This window comes from Brienomyrus brachyistius, chromosome 7, assembly GCF_023856365.1.
Source record: "Brienomyrus brachyistius isolate T26 chromosome 7, BBRACH_0.4, whole genome shotgun sequence".
NCBI lineage: Eukaryota > Metazoa > Chordata > Actinopteri > Osteoglossiformes > Mormyridae > Brienomyrus > Brienomyrus brachyistius.
In genome coordinates, this window is record NC_064539.1 from 29,368,474 (window position 1) to 29,389,169 (window position 20,696).

The 20,696-nt window shown below is 45.0% G+C and overlaps 1 protein-coding gene across 1 annotated transcript in view; it reads right to left on the minus strand.

Annotated features, from left to right (window-relative positions):
- The window catches only part of LOC125746780 (calsenilin-like), a 30,691-nt gene extending 13,538 nt beyond the window's left edge, over positions 1-17,153 (minus strand). The window contains exons 1-2 of the mRNA XM_049021233.1: positions 17,035-17,153; positions 6,894-7,080 (exon numbers count right to left, since the gene is read on the minus strand). Coding sequence (XP_048877190.1) covers positions 6,894-7,080; positions 17,035-17,040 — 193 coding nt within the window. The 5' untranslated portion in view covers positions 17,041-17,153. The remainder of the gene's footprint in view (positions 1-6,893; positions 7,081-17,034) is intronic.
- Positions 17,154-20,696: the final 3,543 nt, after the last annotated feature.

Consider the following 20,696-nt stretch of genomic DNA (forward strand, 5'->3'; position numbering starts at 1 on the left):
CACACACACTAAGAACCAAGGGGGACCACCTCCCTGGTTGGGGGGCCACACCCCCGTTTAGGCACCTGCCTCTGTACAGGTCAGTGCTTCTGATCAGCTACACCTTTCCTCTGTCTGTCCATCATAATTGTCCCTGTGTCTGTCCTTCGTCATGTTCCCTCCATCTCTCGCTTTTCATTTCTTTCATCCTCTTTTCTATTTTGAGAAACCCCTCTCGCCTAATGTCTTTTCTCAGCAGAGCAATATGAAAAAACCTTTTCATTCATAACCGATGGTTAAATAGAGAGTAAGGAAGGCATGACAACATCTTGCAGGCACCTATGCAGTTCCAACTTTCCTCAGGCAATACACACATGCGAGCTTATTACACACAATTCCTCAAACCTATGATGGCCTTAAAGATCTAATGCCAGGTTCTACAGTGAATGTGAGCCTTGAACTTCAGCTCCTGCAGCGTAATGGTGGAGACAGACAGGTTAACTTCAGCAAGGGCCCTGAAGCCATTAGCGAGCAGGGGGGAGAAAGTGGCAGGAAGGGAGAGCAATAGGGAGACAAGCAGGAGGCGGAGGACATGAAGGGGTCTCCACACCATCTGTGAGGCCAGAAGACATGAATCAACGGCAGCTTCCCGAGGGCTGCTTCATACTTCACGCGAAAGTGGCTGCAGTGTGCGCAACGCAGTGCTGGACCGTCTGCGATCCTCGGTGTTCCTACTTCCAGCGCCAACGCACCAGGAAGCCATGGAATTTGACGTCAGGCCACTTAAAAGTTAGGCCTACGTTTGTGAAGTGGTATGAATGTTAAAAAATAAGCAAAGAATTTTACTAAAATTGACCGTGCACTATGTACTTACGGTATGCAAGGCATGATCATCATTAACAAAAACATTTGCATAAACTGAAATAAGATAAGATGCTAAAATAAAATAAACTAAACAAGAACTATAGATATTGCTTCCGAAACCAAATCAAACAACGGTAAATACTTTCCATTATTGTTTTTAAATACTATTTAGCTAAAGTAATGATTTGTTTATTTTTAGGACTCTTGAGTAAATAACCATGGGAACATCACGATATTTTGTTGCAGGTAGCAAAATCCTACAATTTTCATCTATCTTAATAAATAAAATTACTAAAACCTGTATAAATATAAAAAAATATATTTATAAATAGACTTACATCATTAGAATAAAAACTAGCAAACCCACACCAAAAACTGAAACTAAACTAGTTCAAATGATGATAGAAAATAATTCAAAACTAAATTAAAACATTAAAACAACAGTAACACTGACTCAGGGCGGCATGGTGGTGTACTGGTTAGCATGGTGGTGCAGTGCTTAGCACTGTTGCCTCACACCTCTGGGACCCGGCTTCGAGTCTCAGCCTGGGTCACATGTGTGCAGAGTTTGCATGTTCTCCCCATGTCGACATGGGGTTTCCTCCGGGTACTCCGGTTTCCCCCCACAGCCCAAAGACATGCTGAGGCCAATTGGACTTGCTAAATTGCCCATAGGAATGCATGTGTGAGTGAATGGTGTGTGAGTGTGCCCTGTGGTGGGCTGGCCCCCCAGGGCACACTTCTTGCCTGCCTCGTGCCCATTGCTTCCGGGATAGGCGCCGAACCCCCCACAACCTAGTAGGATAAGTGGTTTGGAAAATGGATGGATGGATAACACTGACTCAAATGAAAATATGGAAAGGTATATCATGCTACAGTACAAACTTATTTAATTTTATTTTGTGGCCATCTGGGAGTCTTTATAATCCTGTAGCGAGGAATCTCATAAATGCCGGTATTTGCAGACTTTCTCAGCCATTCTTCAAACCCAGTTAGACTTGCTGTCATTATGATCACGGAGAGTAGAGAGGTAAGGTGTGTGCGCTGATTACAGTGCGCTGCCACACCCACCACACGACGAACCAGCTCAGGAATGGGAGCATGAGTGCAGCCGTGCGGCACGTAGCACCTCAGCACCGCACCAGTCCGAATGGAACACTGTGACTTTTTTTCCAGTGGCTGGAATGCCAATAGAGGGTAGAAAAGGAGTATGTGCAATATTTGGTCCAACAACTTTCTGACTGTCTGCTACATTACCCCTGGCCCATGAACAGCCCATGTGAGCAGTTATGGATGCTGAAACATCCATTGCTTTTATCACTGGGCAGAGTGTCCACAGAACCGGTATTTGCTGTTGCGTGGCCTTGCCCATGGCGCCCCTATGCCGACCCGCTGTGCTGCTGCCGTGTGTGATTTACAAATCAGCCTTTACATCCGTTGGCAGAGTTGACATAGAAATCATCATATCTCGCTAATTGGGGGCCATTAAAAAGGCTCTCCCTCACTCCACTGCCCCCCAAAATTTTACAGAGCCATTTTAATTTGTACACTGCTCCTCTTCATCAGCTTCCAATGCGTAATGCGGTGTCTCTGGTACTGACAGGATTACTGAAACTGGGTTACCGTAAAGCAGATGCAAAAGGGGCAATAGATTTGCTACCAAGAAGCCCAAAGGCAAAGCACTTTGCTCAAAGAGCGAGTGAAAATACCACAGAGAAGATGTACTGGGACAGCTGGCCCTGTGCTGGACTAAACAGATGGAAGTTCAATTCGTTTTTGTAAACTCTGGCAGCTGTAATTGTTCATCTGGACGAGGTAATGACAAAGTATTTCAGTAAATTCCAAGGGCAAAAACACAAAACTGTAAGATCGGTGCGTATAGATGTGTACACAATATAGACAGGATCATGCGAAGGTTATGTAAGAGCAAGAAGAATAAATTCAATTGGCGAAATCCCAAACATTTTAAACATAGCTTTACTGTGCCAACAGGAATCCAATACAAACAGATCATGTTTGCCGCGATAAGTGCTTTTATAAATATGAACCACTGCAGGCTCCGTGTCCGGAGATTCTGTGTTGTCTTCCTTGGTCCAAAAATATATGGTCAGGTGAATTTGTCTCCCTGAATTGCTGATGGTATGTCTGTGCCCTGTACTGGCCTGGCACCCCCACTCAGGGTGTTCCTCGGGATAGGCTCCAGACCCACTGGGATCCTGTGCAAAATCATTAGTCATGGAAAATGAAATGGATAATACTGAAATAATATCACCGGTGCTTCTGGCACCTTCTGCGTCGCCGGGGGCAGACTACGTGTCGCACATGACAGGTTTGTTGAACCCAGTCCATCCTGTTCTTGGGTTACAGGGTTGAGCCACTTTAAGTTTCTCATTTGACCTCTGGAATATTTAAATACCTGCCAGAACAACCCCTTAGAGAATTCCGCTGGTCTCCACTGCTAGAGCCACTTGGTTGTTAAACTACACCTATAACACAAAGACCTAAACTGATTTATGTGACACTAAAACACTGAGGCAGCTGACAATAAGCTTTTATTGTGGGTTTCGGTTTGATGTGGCCCGATATTGCAAGGGGAATTTATCAAGGGATCTAACTATGGTGATCTATGATCTATGATCTACCTATGTTGGCTTTCAGGTTATTTGCTCTAGTGCACATTGAGCAGAAAACCTCAACCAAGAGCCTTATCACTTCCTTATCACTTGTCAGTTGGGAAGGGGAGTTTTTACAGGGTGGGGGATAAAACAGCGTGCACAGCTGTATGAGATAAACACCGAATACCAAACCGTGCAGACTGCTGGTAAATGCTGTGCATGTTTATATATGAGCTGCTGTAACGTTATATAATATGCATATAGTATGATGCTTCTGTACATTGTGCAGGGAACATGCATTGCTATCAACCTGCTAATTATCATAATTATCTTAACAATAGGTTACTAAGTATATTCAGACGAACTCCTGCCATAAAATGAATTAAATGCTTAAATTAAGTTTGACTTAAAAATAAATTTGACCAATGAGGATTATGTGCCGTCAGTAGTTGTGACTTATGAACATTGCCATACGTCTTACCAATCAGAACAATCTGATTGACTGTCAAATACACTGATGTGTAGATGTGGCAGTACATATGGATGAGTTCAGAGTCGTGCCATGGAGATATGAAAGGATTCTGTAAACCTTGGGAGTTGGGGGGGGGGGATACTGGTTCATAACACACAAGTGCCAAGGCTAAAAATTGACAAGGTTTCCATTTCCAGCCATTCAGGCCTGGAACGGTTCTCATGCAGAGGACAGCAAAAAACACAGGGAGGTGCATCTGTTAAGATCTTGGAGATAGCATGATGCTGTTACCTTATCTGCCTCGAATATTAGCACCAAACTCTCAAACTTGATACGGGCTCCAGCTTGAAACCAGTGGAAAGAGACTGATAGGATGGAGGATGTGAGCAGTTATGGATGCTGAAACAACTCATTCAGCAGCAGTCTGATGGCACGATGCAGAAGTGTGGCTCAGTGGGAAGTGAAAGATGACGGTGGCCATGAACCAACATCTGGGTTTGCAGCTGTATGTGGGCAAAGCAGCCAAATATGTACAATGGGGAATTACGGGGGGGGACGTACAGCTGTTTCGTGTTGGGAGGAAGCGAGGTGTATCTCACAGGTCGCGTTCAGGATGGCCAGCTGGGACCCGGAACATTGTCCGAGATTATATGCACAAGGCGGAGAAGATGGTCAAGGTGGACAGGCTGCCCTATGGGAATGTGGGTGGGGAGGAGATGTAAGTGGATGATGGACTTCTGGGATGTTGCAACCACACAATAAAGGGTTTGAGGAACAAAAAAGTAATTTTCACATTTGGTTTTAAAATGTGTCTCGGGGAACCGGATGACAAGGAGACGGTGTTGAATACAAGTGTAAATGACCAGCAAGGCACGTTGTGATCCGATCACTCAAACCACTTGTTGAGGAGGTCTAGGACGCATTTCACCACACATCATTTGTAGTGTAAACACTAATGCATCCTGATGTGTCCCTGACTCGGACGTTGCAATAACTGAAAACTGTGTCTTCCTGACTAAGCCATCTGAGCTTCTAGCAGAAGTGAGGCAGGTGGTAATGAAATCTCAACACGAGTCGTCAGCTGTGTCTATCATGTGTCACCTTGGAGACACAGGTGTAAACAGCGACGTCTCTCAACTGTCTGCTTGTGATCCCATCTCCAAAGAACCAAGTGTAAATAGGGCCGGAGAGAGCTTAACAGGACACGCACATAAGATTAACCAACCTGATTGAGCAGTACTGTTGGTGACTGTCAGGCATGGTAGCAGAATCCCTCGGCTGGCAGTGTATAATACTACAGATGGATCCAGGAATATGAGGAGAGTAATGCAGGGTGAATCGGAAAAACTGTTACCAAGCTCTCCAACAGACAAACATGTTTTTCTGACTTGCAAACACTACGCGAAGTAGTGTTCTTCGTTGTCTTTGAATCGGGGATTCAACACATGTGGAGTTTGAGTTACACAGAATTATATTACAAAATAAGATAAAACAACAAGCTACTTATCTCTGCTGTATTTCGATACCCTTTACTGGAAATATTTGTATCTTTGTATCGTTTTGTCATGATTCAAATGTTCCACTAGAGGGCGCTCTAAATCTGTATCTGAGATTTGGATTTACCTTCCTCAGTGTTAATAAGGGTCATCTTGTCTGTCCTTCTGTCCAATAGAATGAAAAGAACACCAGCCTTTTATATAAAAATAGTTATTAAAAGATCCACAGTCTTTTGAAAAGCATTTAAAAATTCCATGAGGAATTTTTAAATGTTACACCGATTGATCTAGTAGCCATTAGCAGTTATTTGCTTTGTGTCCTTTAAGTATGACCATCGACCATCTGCAGGATAAGGGTTTGGAAGATGGATGGATGGATGGATGGATGGATGGATGGATGGAGTACCACTAATCCTTTTCCCACCACTAGAGGGTGGCAGCTCAATAAAATTCTCTGCACAACAATTTGTGAAACAGACCCTATACCCAAGGATACTAGGAAAACCTGCTGCCGGTATCTCAATGCAACTTAATTCATGAAGTTCAATAATTCCTCCAAAATTCATATAAAACGCATATTATATAAAGAGTGAATGTCTCAAGTCATCTCTTAAAGTTAAAAAAATACAAACAATTGCACGTCACAATATCTATTACCTTTCACGTAAGTGCAACGAAAAGTGTGACTATGTAAATTGGAATACACACTCACATGTAAACTCACCAACAGACAAAATCAATAGTATTTCTGCTCATTTAAAAGTTACTAATCTCTACAGCCCCATTTCAGCAGATCATTGTCCTTTAGGGCTGAAATTACTGTATCACTCTACTTTTTAAAAGAATGTAATTTATTTATAAGTCACCGTAATCATTCTGGGTTTTTTTTGGAATCTGTTTTATCTTGGATTTCAGGCTCATGATGACACCACCAAGGAGTCTAGAATGTTAAATGGAATAAATCAATATAAAACTGTAATCGAGAGAAAAGCCTTCAGGCGGCTGCTGTGCTAATGTCGCTGGAGGGGGTGTCAGGATTCCCATGGATTCCAGCAGGTGAAGCCACACGACGCCACAGAGGCGAAACCCCAGCGGTCACAAAAGAGAGACCGCGTGGCTGAAAGTGGGGAGAGGAAAAGTCACGACTCTGGCTGGACGGGATTAACTAAAGTCTGTGTGGGGGGGGGCACAGAGGTTGTGTGTGGAATCGTGAGTGTTTCGTGTTGGTGGAATGCTGGGTTATGCTCTCCCAGTGTATTACGCCTTGTTCACTTCAGTACTCACCTCAGTACTCACCTCAGTACTCACCTCAGTACTCGTACCCCCCCCCCCCCCCGCGCTACCCTTAACCAGTATATCGTTACCTAAACTGCGATGAAAAATGAGGTTTCAAAGCCTTTGGTTAGACATTGAGGGCTGCCAATCATCCCAGACCCTCTGCGAAATAGTCTCAGTATCGCCCCCTACCTGTCCCATCTGATGTTGTACCGGTGAGGATCCACTTGACCAGGCAGCACTTCATCAGTGCCTTGCGGGTCAGCCGCAGCCTCTGTGACTTCCCAGCAGCCTTCTGCATCCTGGGACTCGGCCTCCCGCCATTGGCGCCGGCGAGAGGGGAGCCGTCCGCCACCTTCCTGTCCACCTGGGTGATGGGCTGGACATCGGTTTTGGAGTAATTCAGGTTAATAATGTTCACACAGTTAAACACAGAGCAAAAGAGAGGAGGCCCTTTCTGGGAGAGTAAGCAGGGAAGAGTGGGTGGTACGTTTGTCACTCTGTGACCCTGTGGTCCCTGATGGCCACTGCTGAACAGGACACCCAGAATGCAATGGCATTACCAGGAAGTGGCTCTCATTTTAGACGGTGTCTGATCACAGATATTTGACTGTTTACCTACCAAATGTAACAACAATGACTTTCTGAAAGCAGGCAGAGCTGAAATCAAAGTGAAGTGATGTGGAATTTGACAATGAATCTGACTAAACATCAGAGGTGAAACGACATATTAAATCACCCAGTTGACATATTAAATAACCATTGAAAGGCTTTGATTATGACACATAGTCACAGCAGTATGTCTGTCTCAGAGGGAAACAGGCCAATCCACTCTGTGAAACTGGGTGTGAACTTATAATGGAGTATCAGAATAGGCTCCATTTACCAGAGAGGTAGGTGTGCATGTGAAGCCAGGGAGGTGGGTCAAGTCTGATTGGGGGGGCCGACAGATAAAAAAATAAATAACAGGAGGAGACAGAAGAAGTAAAGTGTATGGGAATTCAGGGAAGACTAGCTGTCTGCGTGTGCATGTGTGGGTGTGCGTGTGCATGTGTGGGTGTATGTGCTTTTTTAGTGTGCGTCAGAGTGTCCACTTGGCACACGTGCTTATGTCGCAGAACAACATGTGCATGATTGCGTGTTTCCATGTGCAGCTATAAGGATACGAGTTTGCGTGTGTGCAGGATCCTGTACATATGTACATTTTTACAATGTGTATTAGTGTGATGTGATGTTGTGTGCATGCATGCATACCTGCATACATAAGTATGTGTGTAAGATGCGAGAATGTGGGATTGTGTTTGTGTGCTTGCATGTGTGTGTACTGCCCTATATGTGTGTGTTCATACAGGCGTGTTTGCATTTGTCTGTACTGCCCTATATGTGTGTGTTCATACAGGCGTATTTGCATGTGTCTGTACTGCCCTATATGTGTGTGTTCATACAGGCGTATTTGCATGTGTCTGTATTGCCCTATATGTGTGTGTTCATACAGGCGTGTTTGCATGTGTCTGAACTGCCCTATATGTGTGTGTTCATACAGGCGTGTTTGCATGTGTCTGTACTGCCCTATATGTGTGTGTTCATACAGGCGTGTTTGCATGTGTCGGTACTGCCCTATATGTGTGTGTTCATACAGGCGTGTTTGCATGTGTCTGTACTGCCCTATATGTGTGTGTTCATACAGGCGTGTTTGCATGTGTCTGAACTGCCCTATATGTTTGTGTTCATACAGGCGTGTTTACATGTGTCTGTACTGCCCTATATGTGTGTGTTCATACAGGCGTGTTTACATGTGTCTGTACTGCCCTATATGTGTGTGTTCATACAGGCGTGTTTGTTCACCTGTACATACACACTTCCTGCCTGCGAATATGAGGCTTTGTTCTCGCTCACGTGACCCGAGGAGAGAGACACTCTGCATAATTTAGACACCTAAAAAGAGCATCAATAGGACATCAGACTGGAGAAATGTGCCTTTGGAGAGGAGAGGAGAGGAGAGGAGAGGAGAGGAGGGGCAGGACACACTGCTCTGTCCTGCATGGTAGTGTTACGCCCACACACACACACACACACACACGCACGCAGAAACAGCCAGACATGTACAGAACTTACATACTCCAGTGAGGAACATAAGCACATAAGAGGTGTTGGTGTGCTAACAGGGTTAGGGTTAGGGTTAGGGTTGGGGTTAGTGTGGTCAGTGTGGACATCAATGCCCCAGTGCAGCAGCAGCAATGGTGCTGTTCTTTGGATGAGACGCAAATCTGAGGTCCTGACTGTTTCGAGGTCACGAACGATCCTTGGGACTCTTTCCGGAGAGCAGGGGTGGAACCTCGATGTCCAGGCTAAAATAGCCCACTGTGGCCCTATCAAATCTGGCCTCCTAATCATCCCCTACTGTACATCTAACTGGTGAATTCTCTCCTGCCCCATCACCACCTTAGCTACTGTGTGGTGAGCGTACTGGTGCAGAATGGCTGCTGTCGCATCATCCAGGTGGGGGCCACACAGTGGTGGTGGTTGAAATGGCTCCCCATTAGCTCTGTAAAGTGCTTTGGATGTTTGACAAAGCGCTATATAAATGCAACATGCATTCATTCATTCACATCCAGCAGAGACAGCAAGGCTGTGATTCCCGGGGAAACGGTGATACTGCCACACAGACAGGAAGAGCAGCACTTGTCATCCTACAGAAGAGCATCGTGCCAAGGGGAAGTCAGAGCTGTTTCAGCTTCCCTTAGGACTCCCGGCTGGCATCTATAAAACCACTCTGACTCGAAATGAACACCGGTGCTTAGAGGGCGGCGTTATAAACCATCTGGAATTACCCACTTTCCTGCGTTGTTTTAACCTAATATGTCATCTGACCTTCAGTGAAATTCCATTACAAGGAAAATAAGTGAAATAAGTGCACATTGAGCCTGCATTTACTGTTACGGTTCAGGTCAAAAGAATGAAAAAGTAGATATAAAGGATTTACAAACTTTGCCCCCCTAAAATGTGCACCAGTCTTTTCTTGTGTGTAAACCAAGATTTTAGCTGTAATAATAATTCTTCCAAGTACTTCACAGTTGTGTTTTTAAGACTCCAAATCACAATATATTGCCATCAAATGTAATACAACAGGAAATGGAATAAATATGTAGATAAAAAGCATTCCTATTGGACAATCCTGGCTTCTAGCTCAAGTTAACCCAGCTAACTGAGATATCCTGCTTCATGGAACACCCTCCAGGTAGAATGGAATGAAGACTGGAGGCTTTGAAAACAAGGGTTGAAATAGGCATGTCTGGCCCATCAGAACCCAAATATATCGTCATTATGGGGCGGCAGCAATGAGGGAGGCACAGAGGAAACCATAAAGATATTTCAGGATGATACTAATATATCGACGGGCATAACTATTTCTGAGCATGTCGAGAGAGGAAACCTCAGAAGAAAAGGATGAAAAGCGAGACCCTCGGTCTGGGTGGGGGATGGCTGGGGAGGGAGCAGAGTATTTAAGGGCATTGAACCGTGATCAAACAGCTACGTGGGGGGAAAACAGACACGCGATGGAGACCAGGGGCCCTGGATCTCTGGTGCCGGTAGGACCTCCAGTTGACGGGCCACACATGACAACGGCGTGTCTCTCATCCCATCATCTGAGTTCCATGCCGGACGTGTAACTGGACCAAGAGCCTCACTGCTCTTGAAGTCCCTGAACGCGTGTTCCTCGTTGAAGACCCTGAACGCGTGTCTCTCGTTGAAGACCCTGAACGCGTGTCCCTCGTTGAAGACCCTGAACGCGTGTCTCTCGTTGAAGACCCTGAACGCGTGTCCCTCGTTGAAGACCCTGAACGCGTGTCTCTCGTTGAAGACCCTGAACGCGTGTCCCTCGTTGAGGACCCTGAACACGTGTCCCTCGTTGAAGACCCTGAACCAGTGTCCCTCGTGAGTCTCGAGTTTCTCCGGAGTTTTCCGGATCCACACGCTGGTGCCACACGCACACACATCAGGGGCTCCCGCCGATCCAGGCTGAGATGCACCTCCCCCCCCCCCCCCCCACCCATGCTTCTGCTACGCCATGGGATCCTTGGAAGGTCGCCGGGAGGTCGCAGCACTGTCTGCCAGCTGGCATCTTGGTAATGTACTGAATCTTATCTTACCGCCATAAATGACCCCCCTCCCCCAACAAAGTAGCGCAGCTCTACCTCCCTCACTGTTGATGTTCATTCTCGCCGTGTATCCTATTACCAATGCACAGCCTTCATTAAACAATCACAGTATGCCCCCACCATGGTTTACACGCCCGGTACCCCCAGAACACCAAGTCCCACTCACTCATCCTTCTTCCCTCCCTGCTTATCCTCCCCCTGTTACTGTCTGAAATTTATATTTCATGCCCGGCAGGTTAAAATAAACATTCAAAAGAAAGTCAAACCGAAGCAAAATAATTCCGAGCGTAACTGTCCCATTACATCAAGCTGGCATTAATGGCAGGACGCCCAGAGACTCACTGTGCTTTAGTGGCATGATTAACCCCCCCCCCCCCCCCCCCCATTCTGTCACAGCGTATCAGGTCAGACAGTGGCCTCTCGCCATTGATATGTCTTCCTTATTCACTTCCTTTCCAAGTTTTTCCATCAGAAGAAATGGTTTCCCTGAAAGCATTTGGATTGCTTATATATTTTTGCGATTAAAGGAATTCTGCACTTGATTTCCAAAACTACGAGGGCTTCATGGTTGGCAGATAAGAGCTGACAAGCCCACTCCTGTTTCCTAAACAGTCCCATAAGGCAGAGCTAGGTGATAAGATGAGGACTGACAAATCCCCCATGTCTGGGAACCAGCAAGATGTAGCAACTCAACCGGACAACAAAGCCACTTGATGTGGCCATCAACTGAGACACACCCTGTACTATTTATACCCTCTGTCTCATGATGCCAGAAGATGTGGTGAAGTTTTTTTTTTTATCTTGTTTGAAAAAATTAATTATAGATTCTAAAGCCTTTTTGTGGGGTGTTACTTAAGGAACAAGACATGTCACCGAAGACCTAAGGGAACGGCACTGAACACATCGACTTATGAGATTGATTTCTGTAGAATTCAAAGCTAAACACATCCCTCTGGGTAATAGCATTCGCTAATTGATTAATTACTATGATATAAATGAGGATGCAGACGTATAAATAGGGTGAGAAGAAGGTGAGAAGGTGAGAAGGTCAGTCCCGGTATCAGTCACGGCTGTGATCCCAGAGAAATTCCACTTGCCTGGAGTGTCTCCTTGCAAACACACCGGGAGCAAGATAACGCAGAGGACCAAGCTAAGCATCCTGGCCGCTGACTGGCCGAGTTCCCACACTCCTTAGTCTTCGAAGACCCACCAGGCACTGTCATCTCCAAGGTCAGCCAGGTGCTCTCAGGTTTCCCCAACGCCATGGCGGTTAGCGACCCGACCCAGACATTTCATCCGAGGAGTCGGGCTGCAGAAACGACACACTGGAGTCTTCTGACTCCCTCTCCGGAACCTCGCAAAAGCCGCCATATCAGAGAGGCACCACTGGAAACTGAAGCGGGGTCCAGGCTCAGATATCATAAATCCATCTTTTAAACTGCAAAGAAATGCAATTTCTGAACCAATTGCTGCAGAATATGGGGTCTATCCATCCTGAATGGCTTAGTGTGTCATGCTTACCTTTAATTACCTCGTACCCCCACTGTTCCCTGCCACCCTCATTCTGTTGAGAGAGCTACTTTCACTTTGACCAATACCCTGGCGAGCTACCAAACCACAACTGTGATGGGAGAAGGGGGGGGGGGGGGGGGTCCTCTCAGTTAATTTTGCCTTAGTGATCAACCAGTTGCCAACCACTGCAACAGTGACAGGTCAGTCTTCCTGCCTGGTTAAATAGCTTTTTGTCACTGGGCTATTTATTGAAATCATTGATAATCAATGTGCAAATTGGGTTTGGAGTGAAATATACAATGAATAGCTACTGCTTAATGTTTGCTAGACTGCAGCTTATGACAACGTCACCTGTGCTTGTGAAATTCATCCTCAAAAATCCATTTTGTTTTCAGGTTCCATCAAAATTCAAATTTCTGCACTTGGGGATTTATTCTGCTTTTCCCCACATTCTAGGAAGGGAGGCACCGAAAGCGTCATCCTCTGATGTGTAAAAGCCCTGCTTCACTGCACTGCATCATGCATGATTAAGGTCCACATTCTGGTGTGGCTGAAGATCTGCCTGACGTCACTGGTGGACGCGTGCATGCTAAAGCCCCCCCCCAGTCCTCCTCCCCGACACGGACCCTGCCTGCTGAGTCTCTGACCTCCCCCTCTCACCTCATCATCTCTCCCACTCCGACAGAGGAACCTGCCCCATCTCATCTTCTCGACACGGCCCATTTAATCTCTTCTCCATTTTTTCTTTCCTTTCTTTGACCTTCACAACTCCCCAAGTCTTCTTCTTCTCATCCACACTCGCTCTTCTTCCTCCTCCCTCTCTATTGTTCCAGCTTTTTTCCATCTCCCGAGCTGCAGTGCCGTCATACTAAAGGTTTAGTTTGGTTGGGCAACAGCTCAGCACATGATGGCCAAACAGAGGGTTGTGAGGTTGGTCTTGAATAATACAGAGACTAAATAATTAATAATAAAATCAATAACCTGTACACTGCACAAAGTGCAATACCGGGCCAATACACTCCCATCCCTGGAGTTTGGTAGGACACTGACTAACACATAAATGAAGAGTTTCTTTAATGCATGTCTGCATGCATATTTTTATATAATTTGCACATGGTTGGTTGTTCTTTCTGCTGGCTAACTGAGAATGTATTGCAATACACTCATTACAAATTGGCAATAAAATATCTTGAATACCAAAAACCCCCTCGTCATATCTGATGTCATCCTCCATATTTGTAACATAATCAAAGAGAATACAAAGCCTCACTCATCCCCGGCAGAAAACAATATGATCACAGCAACTATTGTTCCCAACAGAACACCCAGCTGACAGCAAATCTGGGCAAAAAGTGCTGTTTTTAAAAGAAGTAAATCAATAAAATGCCTGTTATAGTGAGAAAGTTGGGGAGAATGACGGCAGAGTGCTTTTAATGGCGAAGTGGAGGCGATGTTCCAGCTTAGCGATGCTGTGTGAGTCCATAGCTGGAGCTGAGAGGAATGAAGGACTGAGAAAATGGACCCCTAAAGGAATTTCAATAATTGGAAAAAAAGACAGAAAATAGATTCAAGGATTTCGAAATTGGAACAAGAAAGCAAATAAAGATTCTGTCAGCCAGTAAAAATGAGAAAAGGGAGAAGGGATGTTTACTATTCTACCCTTTCATACAGCATGATAGTTTACTGGAACAAGTGGAGCATAACATTTGCACTTTTTTTTTCAAAGGTGCAACAGTTGGGCTCCTCCTGGTACTTGAACTGGTGACCTTGAAGGTATGAGTTCATGACTATTCTAATCTGACAAGGAATGAAGAAAGAGAGACAGAGGCAGTCTCACCAATTCTCTCCTCTGTCAACATAAGCTTAATTCAGAATTGAGAAAAAAAAGCAAAATGTGAGGAGCCATGTAATGCACGATGTTACCAACAGAGGGCGCCATAGAGGCAAAACCTGGCCCTGCAGTCCCAGATGCATATCAGTAACAGTAAAGCCCACAACCCACAGCAGGCTTATTGCGACTGCGATATAAACACACACACGCCTGACAGATGCTCCTTCACACCAAACAGCAAAGGGAGACACGACAGTTTCTTGTTTGAGCCAGATCAGCACATCTGATCCAGACCCTACGCTTAGAGATTCTTTTTGATATTCTATAGGTTACAGAACATGAAACCAAACAGCTGTCCTGAGAGACAAACCAAAACAGGTTCAATTTTACAATTTAATTTCAGTATTTCAAAATTGTCGTGTTAGGCTAAACTTAGCTGAATACGGGGATTCTACTGTCACGCGACTGCAGGTTTGAATGGCCCCTCTGCTTTGCGTGTGTGTGGAGTCTGCATGTTCTCTCCATGTCATGTGGGCTTCCCCTGAGCACCCTGGTTGCAGCAGGGTGGGGACCCCAAGGTGCCCGTTAAGATGTCCGTAACGTGCAAATGTCTCGGTGGAACCTCACCAGCTTTGGGTTAGGGTTAGGGTTAGGGTTAGGGTGCTGCAACCAGTCCTGCACACGCTAATAAAAAGCAGCTTCTGAAGACTTCAGACATACACTCACCACTGGAACCCGCACCCACTGCCTGTGTACAGCAGCTTGATTCCTTTGATTTCTGCACACTGACTGTTTATCTCCCTGAGCGATACTGCGAGTGTCAGAGCGCATGAGCGTTGGTGGGAAACACATTGCTGCTGCTCTCCATCACTAAGACTTCACATTTCTACATGTTTCCAGTCCGCGGGCTGCTATTTCACATTCTCTGGTTGCACAGAAACTATTTCTCCCCCCATTTTTCTTATTTATCTCCCAGCTTGTGTGGCTACACTTAACTGCACAGCTGCCAAATGACATCTTCATGTATTTACCAACACGGATGAAATGCAGGATGAGATATATATTCAGAGATAATACAGAAATGCTTAGACCTACATACCACGTGTGAGGAAACCTAATAGGACAGCTGTGTACCTCCATACTAATCCTAACTCCATGGGCGTGCTGGTGATAGGGGGCCACACTGGTGCAAACCCGTCTGAGGGGTAGCAATGTTTGCTGCATCACAAGTACAGTGGGGCCAGGTAGAGGTGCTCCTGGCATTTGTAAAATGTACAACATCAGTGTCTTCATTCCCTTAGATGTTATACTGCTGAGTTCCACTCATTAAATCATTTTTACTTAAGGCTCCCTGAAGTCACTACATTTGAGGCTGTATACCGTTGGACGCTGTGTACCATTGGACACTGTGACACTGTATACCATTGGACGCTGTGTACCATTGGACACTGTGTCACTATATACTGTTGGATGCTGTGCACTGTTGGATGCTGTGTACCATTGGAGGCTGTGTACCGTTGGACACTGTGACACTGTATACCGTTGGATGCTGTGTACTGTTGGATGCTGTGTACCATTGAACACTGTGACACTGTATACCGTTGGATGCTGTGTACTGTTGGATGCTGTATACCATTGAAGGCTACGTACCGTTGGACACTGTGACACTGTGTACTGTTGGATGCTGTGTACTGTTGGACACTGTGACACTGTATACTGTTGGATGCTGTGTACCATTGGAGGCTGTGTACCATTGGACACTGTGACACTGTATACTGTTGGATGCTGTGTACTGTTGGATGCTGTGTACTGTTGGACACTGTGACACTGTATACTGTTGGATGCTGTGTACCATTGGAGGCTGTGTACCATTGGACACTGTGACACTGTATACCGTTGGATGCTGTGTACTGTTGGATGCTGTATACCATTGAAGGCTACGTACCGTTGGACACTGTGACACTGTGTACTGTTGGATGCTGTGTACTGTTGGACACTGTGACACTGTATACCTTTGGATGCTGTGTACCATTGGAGGCTGTGTACCATTGGACACTGTGACACTGTATACTGTTGGATGCTGTGTACCATTGGACGCTGCGTACCGTTGGACACTGTATACTGTTGGATGCTATGTACCACTGGACGCTGCGTACCGTTGGACACTGTGACACTGTATACTGTTGGATGCTGTGTACTGTTGAACACTGTATACAGCTCTGAAGAATCTATAATGTTGCACAATGCGCACCTCTTCCATCAAGGCTTCTCAATTCCGGTCCTGGGGAGGCAGATTCCAACACAGCTTTCAGATTTCCCACAAACCTGGTAATTAGCTGATGAAAATGTATTTAAGCAGGAAAATCTGCACACTGTGTTGGAGTCTGCCCCCCAGGACCAGAACTGGGGAACCTTGCTTAGATAACATGAATATACACAAAAACCGGGTACTTACACTATTTAAGTGCTTTAAAAAATAATTTAAGATGTTAGAAGAGGCAATGAAAAAATATTTTGAGTTAAATGAACACAACTTTCACTTGAGACACTGGGTTCAACATCTGCTGTCCTGAACATATAAAACCACACTCAGAAAAATACTGATCAACGCGAAGTATTATAATTCTTTTGAGTCTCGTATCGAAGGAGACGATTGTTTAACTTTCGTCATGAGGACATCAATGTTTCCAAATAGACCGGGTAAGAAATAATAACAGTTTAATAATAGTTTGTTATAAGCAAATAAACCTTCCGCTTGAGTCGAATCATTCATTTCGGATCTAACAGGACAAACTGGGAAAATACAAGAATCGAAAGGCATTACAATTACCTGCATTATGGGCTTCGCTGCGCCCCTGTGCGGAAAAGTGCCGTTTGCGCGTCCGGCGGCCGCTTTTCACTGTCAGTCCGGGAGAAGCGAGACGCTGCAGCCCCCGTACGACTGGAGGGAGAGTGAGAGAGTGAGCGAGAAAAGGGAACAACGGATGGATAGAGACGCGGAGGGAATCGCGGGAGGGCGTGCGGACGAGATGCCCTTCCTGCCTTCGATCCCAGCAAGATATTTATATAATGAAAACGTCTCTTCACATTATTTGGAGATTAGGTTATTGACGACCTGAACAATGCCAGTGAGCTGATGGTCAGTCATTATCTGAATTACTCCAAACCAAATTCTTGTTAACTTTTTTTCTTTACATGACTAATAAATGCATGTATTGGTTACATATTCCAAACGTAGAAACGATTTGAATTTTTTTCATCATATTTAGAATACTTTTTGTATAGCAATAATACTGCAATTAACAATGGACGGAGAGATAACAGTGAACACGTAGGGAAAATCCTCTGTTATCAGTGCAGCTGAAACAGTCCCGTGGTTTTTCCCGTGGTGTTACCGTGTCTTTAGAGTCTGCAGTTTAAGTCACAACAGCTACATAAAGCCAACAGCTGTGTCCCTTTAGAAATCGCATAAATGCCTCAAGAGGTGATCGTTTCTGTGGTTTATCATAAACCTGCTCTGCACGTGGTTCAGCTGCTGCGTGTGGTCGCATGTTGAAGATTTATTCAAAGGAGAAGTTATTAATAACCTATTTAATTCTTCAGAATCTTTTAATCTATAACATTTTGCGTGATGTAGGCAACCATGGTGAAATAACCTTTTTGACAAACCCAAAAACGAAGTTGCCATTTTAGCTCCATTGATTACTGGCTCATTAGATCAGCCAAATTATTCCTCTCTCCTGCCTTTCTTACATGTTCACTGAAGTACAAATACCTTCTTAGACTATGGTCTGGATCAGGGTCGCTTGTAACTGATGGAAACACTGGGGGCTTCGTCAAGCTTACCTGAGGCTTGACTTCTTTTTTGAAGGAAGGCATCTGGCATCTGGGCTAAAAAGCTCGGGGTTAGGGTTAGAATGGTCCAGGCTACAGCCCCGCGTGATCGGACCTAACGACGCCCTCGGTCAGGATCTGTCCTAGGGGTCTCAACCCAACAAGCTACTCTTTTAGGAGAGTGAACCCAGGACTCGTCACTCTCATATACCCATCCAGCAAATGCCGGTCACTCACCTCGACTCACACAGGAAGCTGCTGCTGTTCCTGCCTTATGCTTAGAGATGGATGTAGGACATGGACTCCTTCCGTATCAGGACAGTCGACTCTACAGGAGCCTCAGCCAAACTCTCATTCACATTCGGTAAGGATGGTGAGGTTGAACTAGAATCAGGTTTCTTTGCAGGACAACGTGAATCATAGTAGGTGCAACAAAAATCGTCACTTTCTGGCCCAGCAGGATGTTATGATGATAAATGTCTCCCATCCATTTAGTGTCTCTTCACACCGAATCGGCTCAGTTCTGAGCTAAACCAAAGTGAGAATGTTGTACACGCCATAACAACCACTATAATTATATAACAAATAAGTCTACAGTCCCGGGTATCATTCTCCAGTGAGGTGCAGTGAAATGTAGATGCCAGTTAAAGTTTCTCATGTAGTTTTACTTAAAGACCCAAGAAACACAAATTCCGGAATCACATTTCTTAGCAACCAGAAACACCCACAAATGGTGTGTGTTCAGTCAAAGGTCAAAGGCAGTAATTGTGGATTTAAGCAGTGAATAAAAATATTTGTTCGGAGAAGTTACAGCAGTGGAGATGCTTCCATCGATACGAACGGAATCCATTTACTTTAGACACAACTTAATTACTTCTCTTCTAAGTAGTACATTTCCGATGGGAATCAACCAGAGGAATGCCGGTGGTGTACCTTAAACGGGTGGAGCAGGAGGATTGGGGGGGGGGGGGGGGCTCGTCACTATGGAAACTGTTGCTAGTGCCAAGGATGCAATTAATTTGCAAGGAGGTAGATGGAGAGGAAGACAGAAGAAATGTTGGGATAACATGCAGACCTAAGAGGGACAGTAAAGAAGAGAGAGAGAGGATGTCAAACGGAGGAGAGAAGAGCAAACGACAAAGTCTGAACGGAAGCTCATGTGGAAATAACTTTTCCAGAACGATGCTGTAAGATGCAGCATCGAAGCGGGCAGCAAGCGAATCGAGTGGTCTGGGGGCAGGGAGAAGGAGCAGAGGCTGACTGAGGAGAGGTGAAGTGGGTAACAGATTCTTACAGAATCAGCATGGGCAAAGAAAAACAAACCAAAGTAATGCAGCATCATTTTTTATTTGTTTGTATGATATAACACTAGCATGGCCAGAGGGGGTTGGGCAGCCAGGTGATCTTGGACACCCATAGGTTATTATCCCCTCCATTTTTGGGAGGCTTTGGTTGGTTAGCTGGTTCGTTTATTCGTTCGTTCCTTCCTTCCTTCCTTCCTTCCTTCCTTGCAAAGCACCTCAATCCTGATCTTGCACTGCCATGTCTCTCATTCCACTGCTCTTCGCCCCATTCTCCCCCCGACCCAAGCGTCAGTCCCATTCCCTCGCAGATGTAGAACAAACATTTCACTGTGTTCCTCGGAACACATGTGACAATAAAACTGGGAACTTGGAGAAACAGTCCGGTTCAGGGTCTGTGTGGAATTGCTGGAGGGAAATCGAAAGTCCAACTTTTTTAAGGACTGGGAATGAGGAAGAGGTGGATGACGATGTGCCTCATTCGCTGACCTTGCCCTGCCCAAAAATGATCAGCACCCTTATTCTTACAAACAGAAAAGCAGACAATTCTAGGTGCTTGAACTCTGTGAGCATCTTTATAGACCTTTGTATGGAAAAATGTCTCTGTTATGATGGAACTACTGGCATCTGGTTTAAAATAATAAATCACCCAACGAGTAAACTAATTAGTTGCCTCCAATATGACCAATAAAATTACGTCCTTCATCCAATATGATCAATACAGCTACATGTTTCATCCAGAAGTTCAGTCCCTCTGTAGGTACGTACAGTAACTGCCTACAGGTCCATCTCACACTCTCGGTCTATTTTTAGCAAATCCAGCTCCAGAACAAGCCACAGCCTGTGGTCCCCTGAGGACGGAGAGGTACCACAAGAATCCATTGAATGCGTATGGGTTTGATGTGATACCATGAGTCTATGCTATGTAATTTTAAAAAGTTGCTCTTAGAATTTCGCTGTTATGTGCATTGGGTTCTCATATTACACATTCAAAACAACGAGATATGTATCTTCAAGTAAATTTTCTTTAAAAGAGTTTTTCTTTGCATATCCAGTTATGACAGGAGTGTGGTAGAGGGCCACAGACAAGCTGAGCTGTATATTGACCAGCTAAACATATATCAATTATCTGTGCCTCTGATCTGGGCTCCAAACATGAAGACTTCAACATCTAAAGGCGACTGTCAATGCTGTACCAACTACAAAGGGGAAAGATGACAGAAAAATTGTTCTAAAAAATTTAAAAGGTGAGAAGAGAGTGTCTCGTTTTTAATCAGCAAGCAATGTCACAAATAACTAAATAAATCAACTTACCGAAGAAGATTATCTCCCTGTCGTCTTCTGCAATCCTCCTATT